Below are 19,992 nucleotides of genomic sequence, written 5' to 3'. Positions count from 1 at the left end.
GCCAATCCAAAAAGGGCTGCCAGGCATTGATTGCAAAGGCTCTGTGACAGTTTTGTCAGAAATGATTTCCCGCTGACTGTTTGAGAAGATCATGAACAATAATCTATGGTTGCTTCTAAACCTTTGAGACAGATGATGAATGGCAACAGGCCAGGCAATGACTGAATTATTAGTGCTCTGACTCTAAGTGAAAACCTCTCTCCGCTTTGTGTTACAAACATTTCTTAGATTCAGAAAAGAGAAATTGCCATAGAATTTTTTTCATTCTATAAGGATTATGAAGAACAATCGTATAATCCCTGTGAGAAAATGAGATTTATAGATGATTAAAACTGAAGACGTAAACTGGCAACAGATAAAGGACCTTCAAAAATCTTCTAAGGCAAAAAGGGTAGAGGCCTAATATCTAAGGGTATAAATAATTAATAAATAATAAATAAATAAATATTTTCTTTAAAAGAATTTAATATAATATGAACAATATTATAAATGACTTAATTCAAACAACATAAATTCAGCCTCTGGGGTTCAAAAGGTTATCTTCAGTTCATCATATTTATTCCGGACATGATTGAAATACAAAGCTTTTACAACCTGGTTTGAAGCATTTTACAATAGAATGTGTGTTCCACAATATTCTGGACTTAAAATTATTATCCTGCATCAGAAACCTATCACAAGTATAAATCTGTCATGTGTCCCTCACTTTCTTATATATTTTCCTCCTTTGTAACAAAACCAAATTAAGTGTCCTGTTTTAGAGACAGTAGTGTAATTATCTTTATGGCCCACATAGATGTGTGAGCAAGTATGTGAGGTCAAACTCCATACACACATGGAAGCACACACACACACACACACACACACACACACACACACACACACACACACACACACACACACACACGCACACACACACACACACACACACACACAGTGGCCTTTCCACTGACTTCTGTTGTTTTTGTTTCCTGAGCTAATGATATTTTCTATTCTGGATGTAGCTAAATGAAGATTTCCATTAATTATTTGGTATGAAAATGAAAAGTCTGAGTGATGGTACAAGGACTTAGGTCTGTGAGTGTGGCTTTTTATTGTTGATTATGTCTCATTAGAAATGTGTTACAAAACAAGAGCATACTAGTTTCAGAGGGCTTTATGCTGAGGAGGCGATCTGCTCATCCTCCAGACTGAAAAGACTTTAAGACATTTGTATTAACCAAAATTAGTCAAAAAACGTGTATCCAATGCATTCACTGGGGTGGATTTTCTCTTGTGAATAAAGTAATTTAGATTCACTTAAGTTTGTGAATATCAGATTGTCTGCAAGCAATGACCCACAAATGATGGGTATCGTAATGACTAAGGGTTAAAGAAGGGTTTAGAGATTCACTTTGGATCTGACGCTCTGCTAGAATGCAGATCCATGTTTCCAGGGTGATGAATGTGCTCACTTTGCACTTTCCTTTCTCTGTCCTTAATTCTGTTCATTTATGATGTCTAGATTCTGTACAACAGCAACAGAGGGAACTCAGAAGGGAGAGAATGCTGTCAGCATTTCTAAGAAGAGTGAAGGAAGTGCAGAAAAAAGCAGTCTGTTCTACTGAGGATGCATGCTCAAGTGCAGTAGCTGCAGCCATGAGCAAGTGTCTGGTCTCTGCTGAGGGGATAGATTTTAAAGTCTGCATGAAATGTAAATTCATCATGTCTGTTTTAAAAATGCTTGGTATATGTTTTTTGTTTTGAAAGTTTAAATCAAATCTGATCTTCTCGACAGACTGACTTCTATTTGGTGAAGCAGATAATTTATTCCTCTTAAACCTCACCCCTTTCTTGCAATGGACTGCAAACTTGCATTTAGATCTGCCTTCAATCAATCAACAACCAATGGTAAAAGTCCCACCCTATTTTTTTTCCTGTTTTGGAAAGGAAGTCACAATGCGAAACAGAAGATCCGTTACTATTCTGTTACATTTTGATTTAAATGCATATAGAATTTGTGTTTAATTTCTGTGCTACTAACATCGCCAAAACAAAATAGCAAAAAGGGGACTGTTTTCTCAAACACTCCCTTAATCTGCCATTGGTTGCTCAAGGAAGTCTTGTGCCACAGGACCAGTCTCTGAATATTAAAATGTGTTTGGGAAAAAAAAAATTAACATTGAAAAAAAAAAAAAAATCAACTTTTAAGACATTAAAGGTGCAATATAGGTAAAGTTGTCTCCCCTTGACCATGACCACAATGGCCATGGATGACATAAACATGCATGGATGAATAATGTAGACTCTTTTCTTAAAGACAAACTGCCAGAATAATGTGTTACTGTAACACAATGTCAGTAATGTGCAAAATTCTGAAGAAAGCATGATCAGATCACATTTTGGCTGCCTAAATGTGACTTTAAAGGCATAGTCCACCTAAAAATTTAAATTCTGTCATCATTTACTCACAATCGTGTTGTTCCAAAACTGTGTTATTTTCATTCTTCTGCCATACATAAAAGAAGATATTGTGAAGAATCTTGGTAACCGGGTAATTTTGCTTCCCTTTGTCCATAAAGAAGAATGGGAACAGAAACTGTTTGGCTACATATGTCCTTCAAAAATCTTCTTTTATGTTCTGCAGAAGAAATAAAGTCATACGCTGTGAGTACCACTGAAGAAAACATTTGACGTGGTTTCTTGCTAAGAGTGTGCAAAGCGGTAAACCTCTGTATTTTACTGGATAACAACTAACCACATTTGAGGCCCACAGTCCCTGTGTGGTTCAGTAGTTGAGTTTTTGTTCACTGCTCCTGTTCTGGTTTGAGGAAATGTTCTCATGTCACCTGATACTCATGACTCAGAGGAAACACACATCCCTGGTAGCTTGAATTACTGCCGTACACTTAAACAAAGCTGGTTACGTCTTCAAGAACATTACACAAACAGCTCAGTTCACACATTTCAGGAACATTCATGGTTAGAGGCATATATTATTTAAAAATAGAGCTCAAAAGAAGGTATCTTGAAAACAGTCTAAACATACTTCAAAATACCTTCTTTTGTGTTTCACAGAAGAATGTCATAATGACAGGATTCTTGAGTTTGGGTGATCTATTCCCTTTAAATAACCTTTCAAATACCCGAAGTACTTTGCTGGAAATCTCCTGAGAAGTAGGTCAGGGCTAATTCAATTGATGGAATCTCAGAGGAATCACTTTCTAACCATCTGAACACCACTATTGATATCACAACTTTTGTGAACAGACTGTCCCGGTTCAAACAATATGCCCATCCCAAGCATAACCTTCGAGAAGCTGGCAGAAGAAGTTCACAGCTCACTGCAAACAGTTGAGCAACACTGAATCGCCTCATTTCATTCTAAAGAGACTGAGAAAATCACAGGCTTAGACATTCAGGGCATGGTCTGCATCTGTGATGAGATTAGTAACTTCAATTAGCATTTAATAAATGGACTATTGTTACTTCAGCAGCACCACAGAAATGCACAGCAGCAGTTGTTAAGATGGCAAGAGATGTGTGGAAATACATTATGTGCACCTTAGTTATGGGATTAATAATTCAAATCACAACATCTGCAGCATGTACATCGAGTTAAAAAAAAAAGGTTTCAAGGCAGTGAAACCCTTCAACTCAGCCCTCAGTTTAAACTGATCTCAGTGATTTTAGTTTAATGGGCTGTATATTGGGCCGACAAATAGCAGTACATTTAGATTATAAAAAATGTTGACAGTTTTTAAACGTTGCCAGGTTTGGGTAAAAGGCATTGGATTTTATTGGAAAAAATTTGGAAATGCCCATGTCATAACTTTTTCAGGCGTATTTTTAACAGATTCCAGGTAGTATTTGGAAATATTAATTTATTTATTAATTCATTTTAAATGATATTTTTTTTTCAATTCACATTTATTTTTATATGATATTATAATATAATAAAATTATATAATATAAATAAAATGTAGTAAATAATAATAATGTAAAAATACTACGATAAAAATAGTTTATAAAAAGGGATTGATTACGATCATTATTATTATTATTATTATTTTTGTTAATAGATTTACTTTTTAGGAAGTAAACAAAAACAATGCATTTTAGTTTTGGAATAATTTTAGGCTACTCTTATTATAATTTTGTAATTTGTCCACTTTTTTGCTCTAAGAGCTGCAAGATAACATGAATAAATGACAAAGAAAAAAAATGTAGAGGTAAAAGTGAAAAAGATCAAAAACAGTTATGAACAGAAAGTCAAGATTAGTGAGACAGAGACACTCTGTTCCTCATATTGTGGAAGGCAAAGACATATTGTGCAGCTCGCGCCCAGTCTGCTTCTGATCACGCGCGTGTTCTCTCTCTCTCTCTCTCTCTCTCTCTCGGTCTCGGATACCGACTCGCCGGTGGCTGCAGTAGTCAGTCAGTCAGTCAGTCAGTCAGTTAGTCAGTTAGTCCTGTGGTTGTAGTTTAGTATTGCGTGTACATGAACAATCATTCACTCAGAAGCGAGCGCGCGCGGATTATAGTTGAGAACACACGGAGGGCTTTTAAACTAAACCGAACACGCGCTCGCAGCATCGAGAGACTCGCAGCAAACTCCGTGTTGTCGTGAGCACTCGTGGGGGTCGGCTCGGCGGGAATGGCTTCGTCTCCGTGCGGCGGTGGGAACTTTGATTGCGGGCTGCAGATTCAAACTCGCTCGGTGGAGCAAACACTCATCCCGCTCGTGTCTCAGGTGAGTCCGGATCATAGGAACTCCTCCTCGGAGGGGTCAGTAATCCTTAAAAACCACCGACACCGCTTAATAGACGAATCCGCGAGTTGAAAAGGCAAACAACTTTGCCGTATCATGTGTAAAGAAGGTTAATTAGAACCACTGATCTATATATATATATATATTATAGATCAGTGATTAGAACACTGTTTTGTATCGTCAACTAGAATACTTCACCATGGTTACCAGAGTTTCCGCCAAAATTCCATAACTGCTAACTTACAGATACTGAAGTAAAACAAGAAATTGAAATGGGAAGTGTTTTGAAGTTCAACACAGTGCGAGAAGATTCTGTATGCGTGTCATTTTGGTACATTTCTTTTATTTAGGTGGCTGTGGTGGCACAAATCGAGTTGCTTCAGTTTAATTAGTAAGCTTTTTAATAATTATGGTATTTTGCAGGAAACTGTTGTTGCCATGGTAATTTTATTGTCAGGCAAGTTTGTTGTTTGTATTCTACAGGATCATATGCTGCATGAATAAGAACTGAAACTTCTTTTAGATGATTTGAGAGAATGTGCAAAGTTCTCCATTAGTACAATGTCAAAAAATGGTAAGGATTTGACTAAATTTGACAGTAATATATTTTGATAAATTACACCATGATTATGGTGATTATAACAAAATGTCATGGCAATACATATATACTAAGTTTTGGCAAATTGCTGGCTAATTTGTAAGATTTTGCACAGTTTCATTTGTACATTTTCCTTACACCACACTGATTGTTAGCTTTAGGGGTGGACCTTCATGCTTTTTTCCCCTAATAATTGTGAATGAACCACATCATACTATTCAATATTATACTGCCACCTCATAAAATAATTTTTTTTTCTCATTAGATCAGCCTGATTATTATTTCCTTTGGTTGAAATTGTGTACATTATTTAATTTTTAATAGATTTTGTACCTGCAGGTGAAATTAAGCAATTTGGTGATGAGTATTGCATGGCTGTGTGTAGCTCATAGGCATGTAACTTAACAATTCTGTGTTTCCTGAAACCATCGTTCCATCAAACATTCGCAAACAGCATTGTAAAGTTGTGTGATTGGAACTACCGTCTTCGACCTGTGCTTAGAAGTGTCTTGATAGTATAACATGAGTCATGACCTAAGAGAAAACCTGACATTTAAATATGTAAATAAAGCAAAAGATGCCATGTTTGTTATTTGGAGCAATAATCGAACATTCTCCAATTCTACATTATTCTACGGTAGTTAATCCGTGAGTTACATCATTATATGGGCAATGGCAACACACTCTTATGGCACAACTATTTAACATTTTGGCGAATGGTTGGCTAATTTGTAAAAATTAATAATCTCATTCATACATTTTCATACAATCTGCTTATTTACCATTGCTGGTTAGGTTCATGGGTAGACCATCATGCTTATGTTTTTTCCAAAGAAAAAGTAATTTTCCATATCAATCATATTGCCACCTTGTAAAATAGTTAAGTTTTCTAATTAGATTGTGTTGGAAACGCACTTCAGAGCTATACTATAGAAAAACAAAAAAACACTCTTTTTTTTAAATGCTGGATTGATAGAAGCAGTGAAACGTTCCAGTGCTCTTAAACACTATAGTTACTGCTAAAGTCAATAGTTATTCACAGCTCACAGCTGCTGATTTCCATTCCTCATTAAATAGCAGGATTCACCTAGGCGATGGTGACATAACGTCACATACCATATGCATGGTGTTCTGAAGAACAGAGTGTTTTGGTGCAGAAGCATCTGTAAGAAATCTGTTTCCATGTGATTTTCACATACATAACTGTTATACCTAAAACCCCTCTAAAGGATTTGGTTAGACAAGCCTTTAGATTCGACATTGTTAAAATTTCTTTTTATTTTGCCATTCCATCTCACAATCTTAGAGGAGATGAGTGGTTTGGAGAATGAATGTGCCTTTCTAATTGAATCATTAGTTAGTTTAGTGTGATGGAAGATGATTGCTGAAATGTCTTTTGAGAAACTTTTTGAAAGTTAGTTAGTGGTGCTCACTAGGACGGCTGATGGTAATGAGGCTAAAAGGTCAGTGTTAGAAGACATGCTAATCACCCATTCAGTGGACTTCTTTCAGAGCTTTACAGATTCTGGACAATAGATTGTTAAAGTGGCATTAGTCAGAGCCCTTTCCCCAATTGTTTTGTAAATGATAATGACCAAATGTATAAGATGTTGTATTGCCTGCAGCTGCCAGATTCCTTGTATGCACAAGTCTGGTAAAGTTGTACAGTTGGAGTTCACATTGAAATTGTTTCCAAAAATGAGGTGGTTGTTTGATTTGTTCCATGAGGAATTGAGCTGAATCAAAAACTACAGAATAGCCAACATTAATTAAGTTCCATGATGTTTGAACGTGAAAGTTCCATTAATATCTGAGGCTATACGACTGTGTAAAGGTCAGGAGGTTGAGTGCAGAGGTCAGATCATGTGTGTCCTCTTTGGGGGCCTGAGAAACCATTTGCGAGAAATGGTTTTCAAATCTTAGCCTATTTAGTGACTCATTTTCACAATTCCGATATTGAGCTTCCTCACAGACGAGCACACACACAGAGGCCTGATCTCCACCGGTTATCCTCTCTGTTATCAGTCTAACTTTCACAACTGTGTAATTACTGCTGTTATCCTTTCAGGCCAAGATCAGTCTGTCTGCGTTTTTGCCTGTTGGCCCACTCAGGCATCATATTTGAGATCTTGACAATTGCTGAGATGCTTTCTATCTCTTTATTAAGCTGCAGTTTCTATATTGCCATAATAATTGTCACTGATGGTCAATGCCATTTTTTGGTCTAGATATATTGATTTTTAGAAATGCATTAAAATGTTGTCCAGGCACACAAACATCTTTAATGTTGGGCATAATTTTAGTTTCTGAATTAAGTTATTTTAATAAAATACAAATGTTTCATTTGTATTAAATCATCAATGTCAGAGTGAAAAAAAAATCATGACAAGAATAGATTTTTGAAAAGCAAATGAAGTAATTTGCCATATTTTATTTTTAATTCCTTTTTTTTATCAATGTATCATTAATAAATTGTTCCTTAAAAAATGGCCAGCAAAAGAAAGTCATCTGGGGTGAAAAAAATCCAGAAAAAGTAGAAAAAATTGTGGAAAAATGTAATGATATTTCTTAAATAATAATGTAATAACTGTTTTTACCTTAAACATGTTTTAAAAAAGTTTTTACTTTTCTGTTTAAGCTCACACTTTATAACTTTATAACTGCAATTGAGCCAAATAAAAACACATAGAATAATCTTAAATTTCATAATATTTTCAGTTTCACTGTATGTGCAATGGTCTTGGATTTTGAGCCAAAGCCAGGACAGGATTTATGAAATTATGAAGTCTTTGATCTGATCAGAATGCTTTTAAACTCCTGTGACAAGAAGGCTTGTTATTACATATTTGTGCTAGCCGTGTTCTTATTATGCAGGACTAAGGGCTGTTTTCCAGAGTAGATTTAAGCGATAATTGGCTGTAAATATTTCTCTGTTTAGTTCATTAGATTGAGCCCTCGTGCTTTTGTAAGCTCTTTGCAAAGCACCTTTGTGAACCCCTGAAAGGTGGTGGAAGTGAGAGGTTTTTTTTTGCATGTTCAGTTAAGTATACACAATTGGGCCAAAGCTACATTCCAAATGCAAAGCCTCCACTATTTCTTATGTCATAGAAAAATATTTTTGTCAGGGCTACAAAGCTGTTCCCTGCATGGAAACCATCAAAACTGAGACACCGAGTTATGTGTAATCACAAGAGAACTTCTGGTGGAGGAAATTGCATCACAAGGAGCACTGTTGGGATGATAGATCAACAGGGTAAACCTGGTGCCTCCTGTAGAGAAGGTGACAAGGAAGATGGATGAATGTGTGGTCAGTGTAAACTGCTTACATGGACAAATACCCTTCAGTGCCAGAACAAAGCAAGCTTCATGTTCAGTATGCGTAAACTTATGTATGTGTGAAAGTATGTTCTGTGTGTTTACTTTGCTGCATGTGTTACTTTGTGTTCCATGTGTTTGTTTAACCAATTGAGGTGTAAAAAAAGGAAACCAGAACTGATAAGAGACGTATTGTGAACTACAACCCCCATCCAGAATCTTCTGTAGCTTTAATTGTTCTAACATAGCATTCATACCATGGCAAATATAAGTGATGGTGCATTTTTTACATTTACTTGAGTTACAAGGTACAGTAGCTGAATTTGTGCTCTGAATTTAATCCATCCAAGTGCACACACAGGGTAGTGATCACACACCCAGAGCGATGGACAGCCATATTGCTGCAGGATCTGGGGAGCAGTTGAGGATTCGGTGACTTGCTCAAGGGTCTCACCTCAGTCGTGGTATTGAGGGTGAAAGAGAGTTATTCACTACCCCACCAACAGTTCTTACTGAACCTGAGACTCAAACCTGCAACCTTCGGGTTACAGGTCTGACTCTCTAACCTTAGACTATGAGTGCCTCCAGTGCAAACTTATAAGGGGCCGTAGGATGACTTCAAATTATTTAAGTTATATATGTTGTATTAAAAGCTATTAAACTTAATTTATTCATTCATTTATTCTAATTAGGGGTGGGCGATATGGAAAAAATATATCACATTGTTTTTTAGAAATATCACGATTAACGATTTTATCACAATTCTTTGTCATGTTAGTTTTACTATTTTGCAAGTTGTCTGAGCATTACAGCCAAACTAATTTCCCTATTATAAAGACAAAGCCTTTCAATGTAGCAAAAAAAAAAAATTAGCATATACAGTATTTAGGCCAAATAGGGCGAATACTACGATACGGTAGGACGATACTACGATATTTCTTCAAAAGCAGATCGTGGAGACAATTTTATCATCCACCATCCAAATATTGTCATATTGCACACCCCTAATTTGAATTATAAGACACATAAGATCATATTTTATCTAAAAAAAAAAAAAATATATATTTAAATTTTCCCAACTATTATTTTATTAAATTGCATATAGTTCTTAACTTGAGGAAGTCCAAAATATTTGTTGTTAATTCATTTATTGTCACGCCAAGTTTCTGCTAAAAAGTTTTGTCATTTTAAGAGCCTATGAATATTGTGTTGGACAATGGGGGAACCTTCAAGTCAGAAAGGTTAAGAACCAGAACCACTGTTTTAAATGATACAACAGTGTAAGTATTTGAACCATGTTCATGGATAAAGGGGTTCTATCATGTTTGTTCTAAACCAGTATGACTTAAAAAACATTTCATGTTTTGTCCATATTTTGAAAGACATTGCACCACATTGACTTTTCATCATTAAGACAAAAACCCCACTGTGCCTAAAGTGTCCCAATACTCTTTGAGACTGCCCAAAAATTCTGAGCTTTTAAAAATTAAGATAATTCACTTGTTTTAGTTCAGAAGGCATCATATCTTATGTCGCTTATTTTTCCAGTTCATCGCTCTTTGTTGACTCTTCTTTTCATGATCATTCTGAGTTTCATCTGGTTTCACAGCATTTGGTAATTCATAGCCTGTGGGCACAACCTTTCAGAGGCGTCTCTCAGAAGTTGCCCGTCTGATCAGGGGTGCAGCATACCCCTCAGTTTGAGTTTCTGCATCAGTGACAGCTTGGCTCTGCTTCAGGCTGTATTTACGTTACATGGCTACGGGACATGTCATTGAACAGGAAGAGATCTTAATCACCGCATAAGTTTGATGGCATTCTTCTTCCCTAAGCTCACGCTAGGTTCAGGGAAAATTCTGGGAAAGAGGTGGACTCCCTCGGCCCCCCGCTGTCACCACTGATCTTAGGGCTCATGGGTAATACTCTCAGACAAAGAAACTGTCAGTTCAGAGAACAGGTCAGCTACGTTTAGTGTTTCCTGTTGTTTTTCTATTCTATCTGGGTTGCTGAATTGCCATGCTAACAATGTTTCACTCTTCAGTCTAAATAACACCAAACAACACGCATGGAGCGAATGAATCTCTCTGTTTGTGAGGTTGGGGATTCATTTGTATTCCACCATGTTCATTGGCACAGGGACAGTGCTGGCTTAAGTTGCTTTGCTTATGGAATGTGAGGGGCTCGTGACAAAATACCCACTTACCTTAACAGTAATTACAAAAGGCTTATTATTCTTCTGTACTGTACAGTGGCTTGTATTCTCTTGAGACAACAATAAAACTAGAGCAAGTATTCAATCTCCCTAGACACCAGCAAATCGACATAAGCAATGGTATTGATGTGGTACCTCTTTATAATGATTTTATAACAACACGGTGCAGTTACATCTCTCGCAGCTGAATGAGTCCCTGTAAATGGCCTCTCTCACTTTGGACAGAGATTTTAATGACTAATTTCACATGATCAGTTATATTTCATGATCAGGATATTTCTAAGGTTTCAGGCTGGAGGAGCACTAATGTTATGAGAGGTCTTGTTTTTCAGTCACCCATCTCCTGACCTGTGACATCCATCATCTGAACAGGAGGGAAACAGTAAAGCAATGGCTATTACATACCACCCCCCCCCCCCAAACCCCACCATATAGCATACTCCTGTAGTTTGGACTGGCATTTTTGACTCTATTTGCAGTATTTCAGTTAAATTCAAGCAATTATTTCCCCCCTATTCTTTAGTTGTAAGTGTCATATTAAAATAAAATAAATCTAATAAAAAACATTTAACATTTGTTAAGTTTTAAGTACATGTCATTGTAGTATTTGTTGCACTGAATTTAATTTAGTTGTATGGATGGAACAGATGTTTTTCTGTATTGCATTGTTGAAAGATTTTTTATGTTTGCAGTAATTAGAAAATGGAAGGAAATGTAATTAATTTGCATGAAAATAATGTCACAACAATCCAGTTCTTTATTTCTGAGATTTACTCATTTGTCCTTTGCCCAGCCCAATAGACAGTGTCCTCTTCTGCATTAAGGGTCAAGTTTTGTCTAGTTCGCATGGCCTCATTAGCTACTGCTGGTAGATGTTGTACTCCATTTGACTGCAAAAGCATGCTTATGGGTGACCCGCACTAGATCAGCAACTGCCACTGAGATTAATGGGAATTCTAACTGATGGCTTTAACCAGTTATTTTAAACCTCTTTACTCTGCTCTCAAACTAGTGATTCTCTCACCTGTTGAGCTATTTGTTCCGCACAAATCTATGTTCATTATCAGCATTGATTTGCTCTACAGCTGCTCTATGTGAAATATGTAATGTGAAATTAAAAAGCCTGAAACGACAGCAGTAAAGAAGGCTCAGTCGAACATTCTGCTAGATTTCTCTAAAATGTTAAAAGAAGCTTTCTAAACCACAAATAGGAGTTCATTATGGGTATGTTGGCTTTAAAGTGGTTAAAAGAACAGATAATTCACTGGTCAAAAATGGGAATGCACTGCGAATGTCTTTGAAATTAGATGTGCATTGTAAATGTTTCCGGGGATTTGGATTGTTGCCAGTGCTCAAAAATAAAAGATTGTTTTTGTGGAAGCCTAACATAAAAGGCAGTGAAGAAACCAAGCGAGAGATGAGATGGCATGACTATAAGGAGGAGAGTGCTTATCCTTTTGATTCTATCAGATGGCGTATCCCTCAACACTCCCTCCATTAGAAAGATCTAAATGCAACTCCTTGTGGTAATTACTTCCATCACTCACGTCAACCGTGAGCTAAAGGGATTCATGGCTCACATCATATGGTTGGCCAGATAAATCCTGATAATGCTATGTTAATGATGCTAGAGTTAGACATCGCAGCTTTCTTCTCATTACAATCTTCCGATCTATCTGAGAAGGTCTACCTGGAAAGAACTATGCATTCATTTCAATACTTTGGTGCTTGTCTGGCACATGCAGCCCGTGAACTATATGATCTGGGTGCTGCTATCTTTGCTGCATAGTAACACAGTTTTGGATGCATTTGTTTCTTTTTGAGCCAGTCAACTGAGCTGTGCCTTGAATGGGCTGTTATTTTCCTAACCAGGCTTAGGTAGCTAGCAAGACCGTCTTCATAGAAAAGCATCAAGAAGATTTGTGGTAGACACATGGTCTTTTTAGCAAGGTGGTGGTGACTCTACTCTTCTATAATATAATGTCAACGAACAGTCAATGGAATTTTTTTTTTTTTACCACATTATGGTATAGTTATTGCATCTACCAGCAGCTGAATGTGCAGTAGGGCTTGGCAGATTAATCATATCGTGATGTTGGTATAAAGTGTCAACATTAGAGATTTTTCTATATCGTCCACCTTGCTGTGCAACCATGTTAGCAAAATTTAGGTGAAATTTTTGGGGCAAAAAAGTCTAATGTCATTAATGTAGAAATGTATGAAGCACAGCTCAAACAAAAATCACTTTTAAACCAAAGATTTTTCTGTTGGTCAACATGACCACATTGATCACATTGCAAAATCTGTGTGAGAAATCTTTTTATAAAATTTCCAATTGTGTGGATTCCTACCGAAATGAAAAATTCACCAAAAAACAACTGTAAAAGTGACAGCACATAAACTGCCAAAGCTAACCATTAAAGTCTAAAAATAGTATTACATTTTATTTTCTTTGGGATAAAAAGCACCAGTGAATCGTTCAAAATCGGACCAGGAATGTATGTTAAGAAAAGTACTTTTGGGATAGTTTTGTTTTTATGTTGACTTTAAGTTGTCAAGATGTTGATGTTGTTCATGATGACTTCACTGAGGGAAGTGCAAAGGTGTTTTCCCCTGAGCAGACTAACTCCATGACGATCTGGCTACGGTCATTGGACACACATATTTACTGAGATCTTGTTGGTCCAGGAGGCTACTTTTATAACTTTATGGCCTCTCAGGGTGGCAGAAACTACAACTGGTGACAGGGTGGCCATGTTAAAGTGATAGCAGACACGGTTTTTACCCAGACCCAGTTCATTATGCAGGTCAGTTACTCTTCAGCTTAAAAAAAAAAAATCTAAACTGTTATGCTATTATCCTGCATTTTTCATCATTTTTTTATTAGAGCCTCTGCTTTTAAACAACAACAACAAAATAACTATTTTATTCTAGCTTCATGCAATATTTTTTTTTGTCAACACTTGAATGTGGGAAAGTTTAATGAGAAAAAAAGCAATATTTTGAACAGAAAGCTGAGGAAATCATGTTTATAAAAGCTACATCTGTATCAGATTCAGAACGATGATCGTAGATGGAATAGATAACTTCCATCAACAAATCCAAAGCTTGCACAATCCTGTACCACTTCCTGGATCAACATTTCATTTGGTAACACTAGACAGTTTTGATGTATATGCTGTGTAATGCTTGATGGTCACATAATTATACATATGCATCTGCTTGCATACGTGATCGCTTGTTTCTGCTTCGTCTTCGTCATGTTTTGATCTGGACATTTAATATCCTTTCTGGAGATGCATAATGGCAGGCACCACCTACCGTAAAACATGGAAAGCTGTAAAATTCCATTAACGGCAGTGAAACAATTAATGAGTTGTACAGCTAGGTCATTTCAATCAATTTGAATATTGTAAATTCTGTAATGCTATGCATTTACCTATTTATTACAGACCTTGCTTGTTCAAGTAGCTCATATGTTGAATGTCCATATTTCAGCCCCCTCTGTGTGTGTGGTAAGGTACATTTCACTGTGCAAACACTGGTGTGGTCACTACATTCCTCAATGAGGCTTATGTTTCATCACTCTCATGGGATGAATGAAAATGTATATGTGTGGCCAATGGGTGTCTCACTTAGAGTTTGTAGGGGAAACAGGGCGATAAGTCAACCTCTCCATGGCCAGACATGGGTACACACTTGGCTACATGTAATGAGGGATGTGTTGATATTGGAGGGCTACGAATGCCTGTGGTCTACCCACAGCTTACACTATTTTCGGAGGTTAGTCTGGTTTCTCAATGAAGGAATATTAACTTTTTGCATCAATGTCAATTTTAAACTTTGTTGATCCTGATTGGAAGCATGTTTCCTACTCTGAGAATTTTTTTTTAATAAAATCTCACAATTCCACCTCTATTTCTCATAATTATGACTTTATATCTGGTGATCTCACAATTACTTTATATCACAAAATTGTAACTTTAATGTTATTGTGCCTTTATATTCAACAATATGACTTTGTTTCTTATTTTAGACTTCTCATAATTACCAACTTTATGGAACTGATTTCTATAGATCCTAAAGTGCAATTTAATTTATGTTTGTTAGCTTGAATTTAAGGTTAATATGACATGAAAATGTACCTTTTTTTTCTGGTCTTCATTCTGGGATGGAATACCTACTTTTCACAATCCAGTCATTTCCAGATAGATAAAATCAAGCCCTACCCTAACACGTTTACTTTAAGAAGACTTATTTCCCTTGTCTCACGTATGGTTTCAATATTGTGACGTGTAATGAATAATCTTTTCTTTACTCCATTAAATTTTAGTACCATCTGTCTCATACAGCACTGACATCATATCAATATTACATTTCCAGTTCAGCCATACCTTAATCGTTTCCCTAAGAGAATAGCTGATTAGAAACATTGGATTGAAATGAAAATCTGATTGATTGTTGGGGGCCTTTCTTAAGACACTGCTTTTTTGTCATTAAGCAACAGAACTGCCTTAGAGCTTAAGACAGACATCTTGTTCACCAGGGATAGATTTATGCTGTGTTTTTCCAAAGATGTTTTTGTAAAAAAAAAAAAAGAGGTGATAATTGCAATTTGGTGTTTTCTAGACACCCTGGGTGATAATGAATTAGACAGAAAGGGGTCATATTGATTTTTACTCTTAGCAGGCAATCCTCAAAGTAGGCCAACCCTAGTTTAATGTACAGGTGCATCTCAATAGATTAGAATGTTGTGGAAATGTTTATTTATTTCAGTAATTCAACTCAAATTGTGAAACTTGTGTATTAAATTCAATGCACACACAGACTGAAGTAGTTTAAGTCTTTGGTTCTTTTAATTGTGATGATTTTGCCTCACATTTAACGAAAACCCACCAATTCACTATCTCAACAAATTAGAATATGGTGACATGGCATGCTAACCAGTTAATCAACTCAAACACCTACAAAGGTTTCCTGAGCCTTCAAAATGGTCACTCAGTTTGGTTCACTAGGCTACACAATCATGGGGAACCACTGTTGATTTGACAGTTGCCCAGGAGACAATCATTGACCCCCTTCACAAGGAGGGTAAGCCACAAACATTCATTGCCAAAGAAGCTGGCTGTATGATGACTTTCACCTTGATATTTTATATACCGACTGGCTGAGGCCAGCCTAAAAAGATGCTCAGGACAGTTGACGGGCCACTGCTGTGCACCGTCACGAAAGCTTATCTTTTTCACGTGTTTTTAAGCCTTACCGCTTGTCGGTTTAAACATTAAAGCATCCAAACACAAGACGTGCAAAAGCTGAAAAGTGTAGCTGGTAGAGCTGCAACAAACGATTATTTTTTCTGTCGACTAATATAACGATTATTTTTTCGATTAGTCGACTAATCTAACGATTAATTTTATTACAATAAATAATTAATCTAATGTTCTTTTTTTTAATTAGCTAATGAATCCTTTGGATAAATTTACAAAAAATATATAAGTACAACTTGTAATATAATATTTCAACCTTTATTCATTTTCAACCTATGTATTTGAAGTTTTTACAGTATAAAATAAATACCGCATAGAGTTAAAAACATCTCAGCTTTTCAGAATGCCGCAAGCGCAAGAATATAAGACCTGAACCAGGAAGTTGGTCACCAGATCACACGTTAACCAGTTAAACCATAACACCGGAGAGCGCCAAGATGTTTTCCTCTGAGGTGCTCGCGCATCGCAGTTGCGCTGCCGTGGTACACCATATCGGTTTTGCAAAGGGAACAAAGGGCCATTTTATTTGTCCTCTGTTTAAAGTATTCCTATACTTTTGATAACAGTGGTCTCTGTTTTTGTGATAGAATGCAACTTTCTCCATTCCCAGTATCCCATTACGCGAGATGTAAACAAACAGTGTGAAGCGTCGACGCATTTCACGCATGTCGACGTATTTTTGTAGTCGACATAATCGATGACATCGATGCGTTGTTGCAGCAAAAAATAAGTGTGTTCAAGTGTTAGATCAAAACACTTGAACATCGAATTTGCTTATTCTTGCTCTTGTGCCGACAAATACATGTCAAAATATCCACCACGGAAATTATACTAGAAAAAACTGTCAGTTATTTCTTAAGTGAAAGTAAACAGTTGAGGGGAAAAAATGGGATGTGTATTATATTGGATGCATTCATCGTCTCTTAAAGTGACCGCACCTAATTTAGCTACTGGCTGCTGTAATGTTAATCCAAGAAAATGAAAATCACTCACTGCTCTTAACTGAATTACATTGTTTTAAAAGTCAAACCAAAAAGTATTCAGACACCAGATATAATTTTTGATATATATATATATATATATATATATATATATATATATATATATATATATATATATATATATATATATATTATTTTTTAATGCACCACCTAGCTTGATAAACCTCTTGTCAAAGACTTACTGTTTGTCAGTTTTATTTGGGTAACACACATATTCTGAATGCCTTCGGTAGAATTTGAATGAGCCATTTTAATCTAGATTAATATCAGATATCACAGGTCTCAAAAAACACTGATTATAAATTAGCATATTATAATGATTTCTGATGGATCATGTGACACTGAAAATTCAGCTTTGATTTATAGGAATAAATAAAATTTTAAAGTATATAAAAATAGAAAACTTTTATTTTAAATTCCAATAATATTTCAAAAAATTATTTTGTGAAATAATAATCAGTTTTTTTAATCAAATAGATACAGCCTTGATGAGGCTAAGAAACTTCTTGAAAACATTTACTGATTCCAAACTTTTGAATGGCAGTGTATACTGTAAAAAAAGACATTCTCAGGTAACCTGAAATGGACATCATATAGTTACATGAAGGGTCAAATAAATAGAAATAGCACATATATAAAATAAATAGCACATCAAAGTTAAAAGTTACACTCTAGTTTTGTGTGTCCGCTGTACAGGTGTGGTATATAGATTGTTTTTGCTCAGGCAACCAAAATGTCCTCCCAATAGAGAAAAGTTTTGCTCAGCAAAAATTTTTTTAGAGGGAACATTGATACAGATGTGTCAAGGAATTTGGCTACAGTTTTCGTATTCCTCTTGTTAAGCCACTCCTGAACCTGAGACATTGTCAGAGGCGTCTTACCTAGGATAAGGAGAAGAAGTACTGGACTGTTGCCCAGTGGTCCAAAGTCCTCTTTTCAGATGAGAGCAAGTTTTGTATTTCATTTGGAAACCAAGGTCCCAGAGTCCGGAGGAAGGGGGGAAAAGCTCATAGCCCTAGTTGCTTAAAGTCCAGTGCTAGGGCACCTGGGGAGCAGTTGGGGGTTCAGTGCCTTGCTCAAGGGCACCTTAGTTGTGGTATTCTTGGCCCGAGACCTTAGGGTTAGGGGTCAAACTCTCTAACCACTAGGTCACAATACCCCCCCCCCACCGTCCTTTTGAATTGAATTGCTGAAATAAATGAACTTTTCCACAACATTCTAATTTATTGATATGCACCTGTAGTTGAAGTTGGTTGATCATGGTTTTGCCATGTTCCAGGACCAACATCATCTTAGGCGAATCTTTATTCAAACTTTTTATGCATATTTCTGTTAACCAGATCAGATTTTAGGATTTGGTTTAGGGCTAGATTTGGGGCTTGAACAACATTCATATCTACGTCATTTAGGACTGTTTGTCTGACAAGAACGCTGGTCCAGGACTAACAAAAGATGTTAATCCAGGAACATGTCCAACTTGGCAAATCAAGGCCACCCTGCTTTTTCTCATTTATATGAATTTACAGTATACCTTCATGTTTGCTATGATTCCAGCTTATTTTTAAGTTACATTTTGCTAGATTTAGACTTATTCCTTTAAAGTTTTCTTCTATTTATTGACATGCCTTTGAGACCACACACACATACTGTGAAGATATCAGCTTTCCTTGCTTCTATTATGGCTCTGGAGTCATTTTTAAAATTCAGGCCACATTAAAACCAGGCATACATCTTAGGTAACAGTATGCCAGGGAGAAGGTGGAATCTATAGCCAAGACACACCCTCTCACATAATAAAACAAACCCACAACCCCTCATGAATTCAAAGACACGCCGTATTTCATTCCACAGAACTATAGACACATATGGATGTGGTACAGTGAGAGTTTGGATGATGGTGGTATTGGAACAATGTGCACATGAGCTTTTGAATGCACACTTTTACAGAGTGTTTATGGCAGCAATAAAGCAAAGACAAAGAGTATAAAGGGCTCATTGTTTGTGGAAAAGCTGTAAGACCACAATAATTGCATTTTGTTTGGTTAAAGGCAGTTTTTTTATTTTTTATGTGGCCTGTTGTTTTATCAGACATTAGCAATAAAAACTCATCCTTTCCTTTGAAGTGGTGCCATGGTATCAATATCAAAAGCTACAAATAGATGATTGTATTCATATATAGTATTTATTTGGGACTCCTAGACTGACAAATAATTCCATGGTAAGCCCATAGTACCGTGTTGAAAACATGACAGTACCGTGGTACTTTTTTCATGCGTTTCATTTAGGATTGTCTTCAATCATAATACTAATACTCTATATCAGGGGTTCTCAAAGTTTACATTCAAAGGTCAGAATCTGAATTCATCAATGAAAAGGTCAGAAAAAATTATTACAAAACCTGTTTTTAATTAACATGCTTATAACTTATAACAATTCAACTTTATAAATGCAAATTATCATATTCATTACGTCACGAAATGTCCCGTTCACACAACAACTTATAGTAGCTTCTCGAATAATGGGAGTCAAGCCCATATTCCTTACCAGTTACCATAGCAACAGTGACCAAAGTAATATCAAAGATGGTTACATCCATAAAAATGAAAACCTTATAACTTTCTGACATGACGAGTCCAATCGAGTTGCAAAGTCATCTGCCAAACCTTCATTAACCGACAGCAGATTTTATATTTTGGGTGGAGAGCAGAGCATTTGAGTCGCGTGCAGGACACAAAACCGACTAAAGTGGCTCCGGTGGAGTTAAAACTGAAAAAAATGTGTAGTGACGTGTGGCCAGGTATGGTGACCCATAGTCAGAATTTGTGCTCTGCATTTAATCCATCCAAGTG

The 19,992-nt window shown here is 36.3% G+C and overlaps 1 protein-coding gene across 2 annotated transcripts in view; it reads left to right on the top strand.

Moving 5' to 3' along the window:
- Positions 1-4,340: 4,340 nt before the first annotated feature.
- The window catches only part of ctnnal1 (catenin (cadherin-associated protein), alpha-like 1), a 53,675-nt gene continuing 38,023 nt past the window's right edge, over positions 4,341-19,992 (top strand). For both annotated transcript variants that reach the window (XM_026257167.1, XM_026257166.1), the window contains exon 1: positions 4,341-4,732. In XM_026257167.1, the coding sequence (XP_026112952.1) occupies positions 4,637-4,732 (96 nt within the window). In that variant the 5' untranslated portion in view covers positions 4,341-4,636. The remainder of the gene's footprint in view (positions 4,733-19,992) is intronic.

Source organism: Carassius auratus, unplaced genomic scaffold, assembly GCF_003368295.1.
Source record: "Carassius auratus strain Wakin unplaced genomic scaffold, ASM336829v1 scaf_tig00214237, whole genome shotgun sequence".
Lineage (NCBI taxonomy): Eukaryota > Metazoa > Chordata > Actinopteri > Cypriniformes > Cyprinidae > Carassius > Carassius auratus.
The sequence above is the reverse complement of the archived record's forward strand: the minus strand, read 5'-3'. Positions and strand labels throughout refer to the sequence as shown.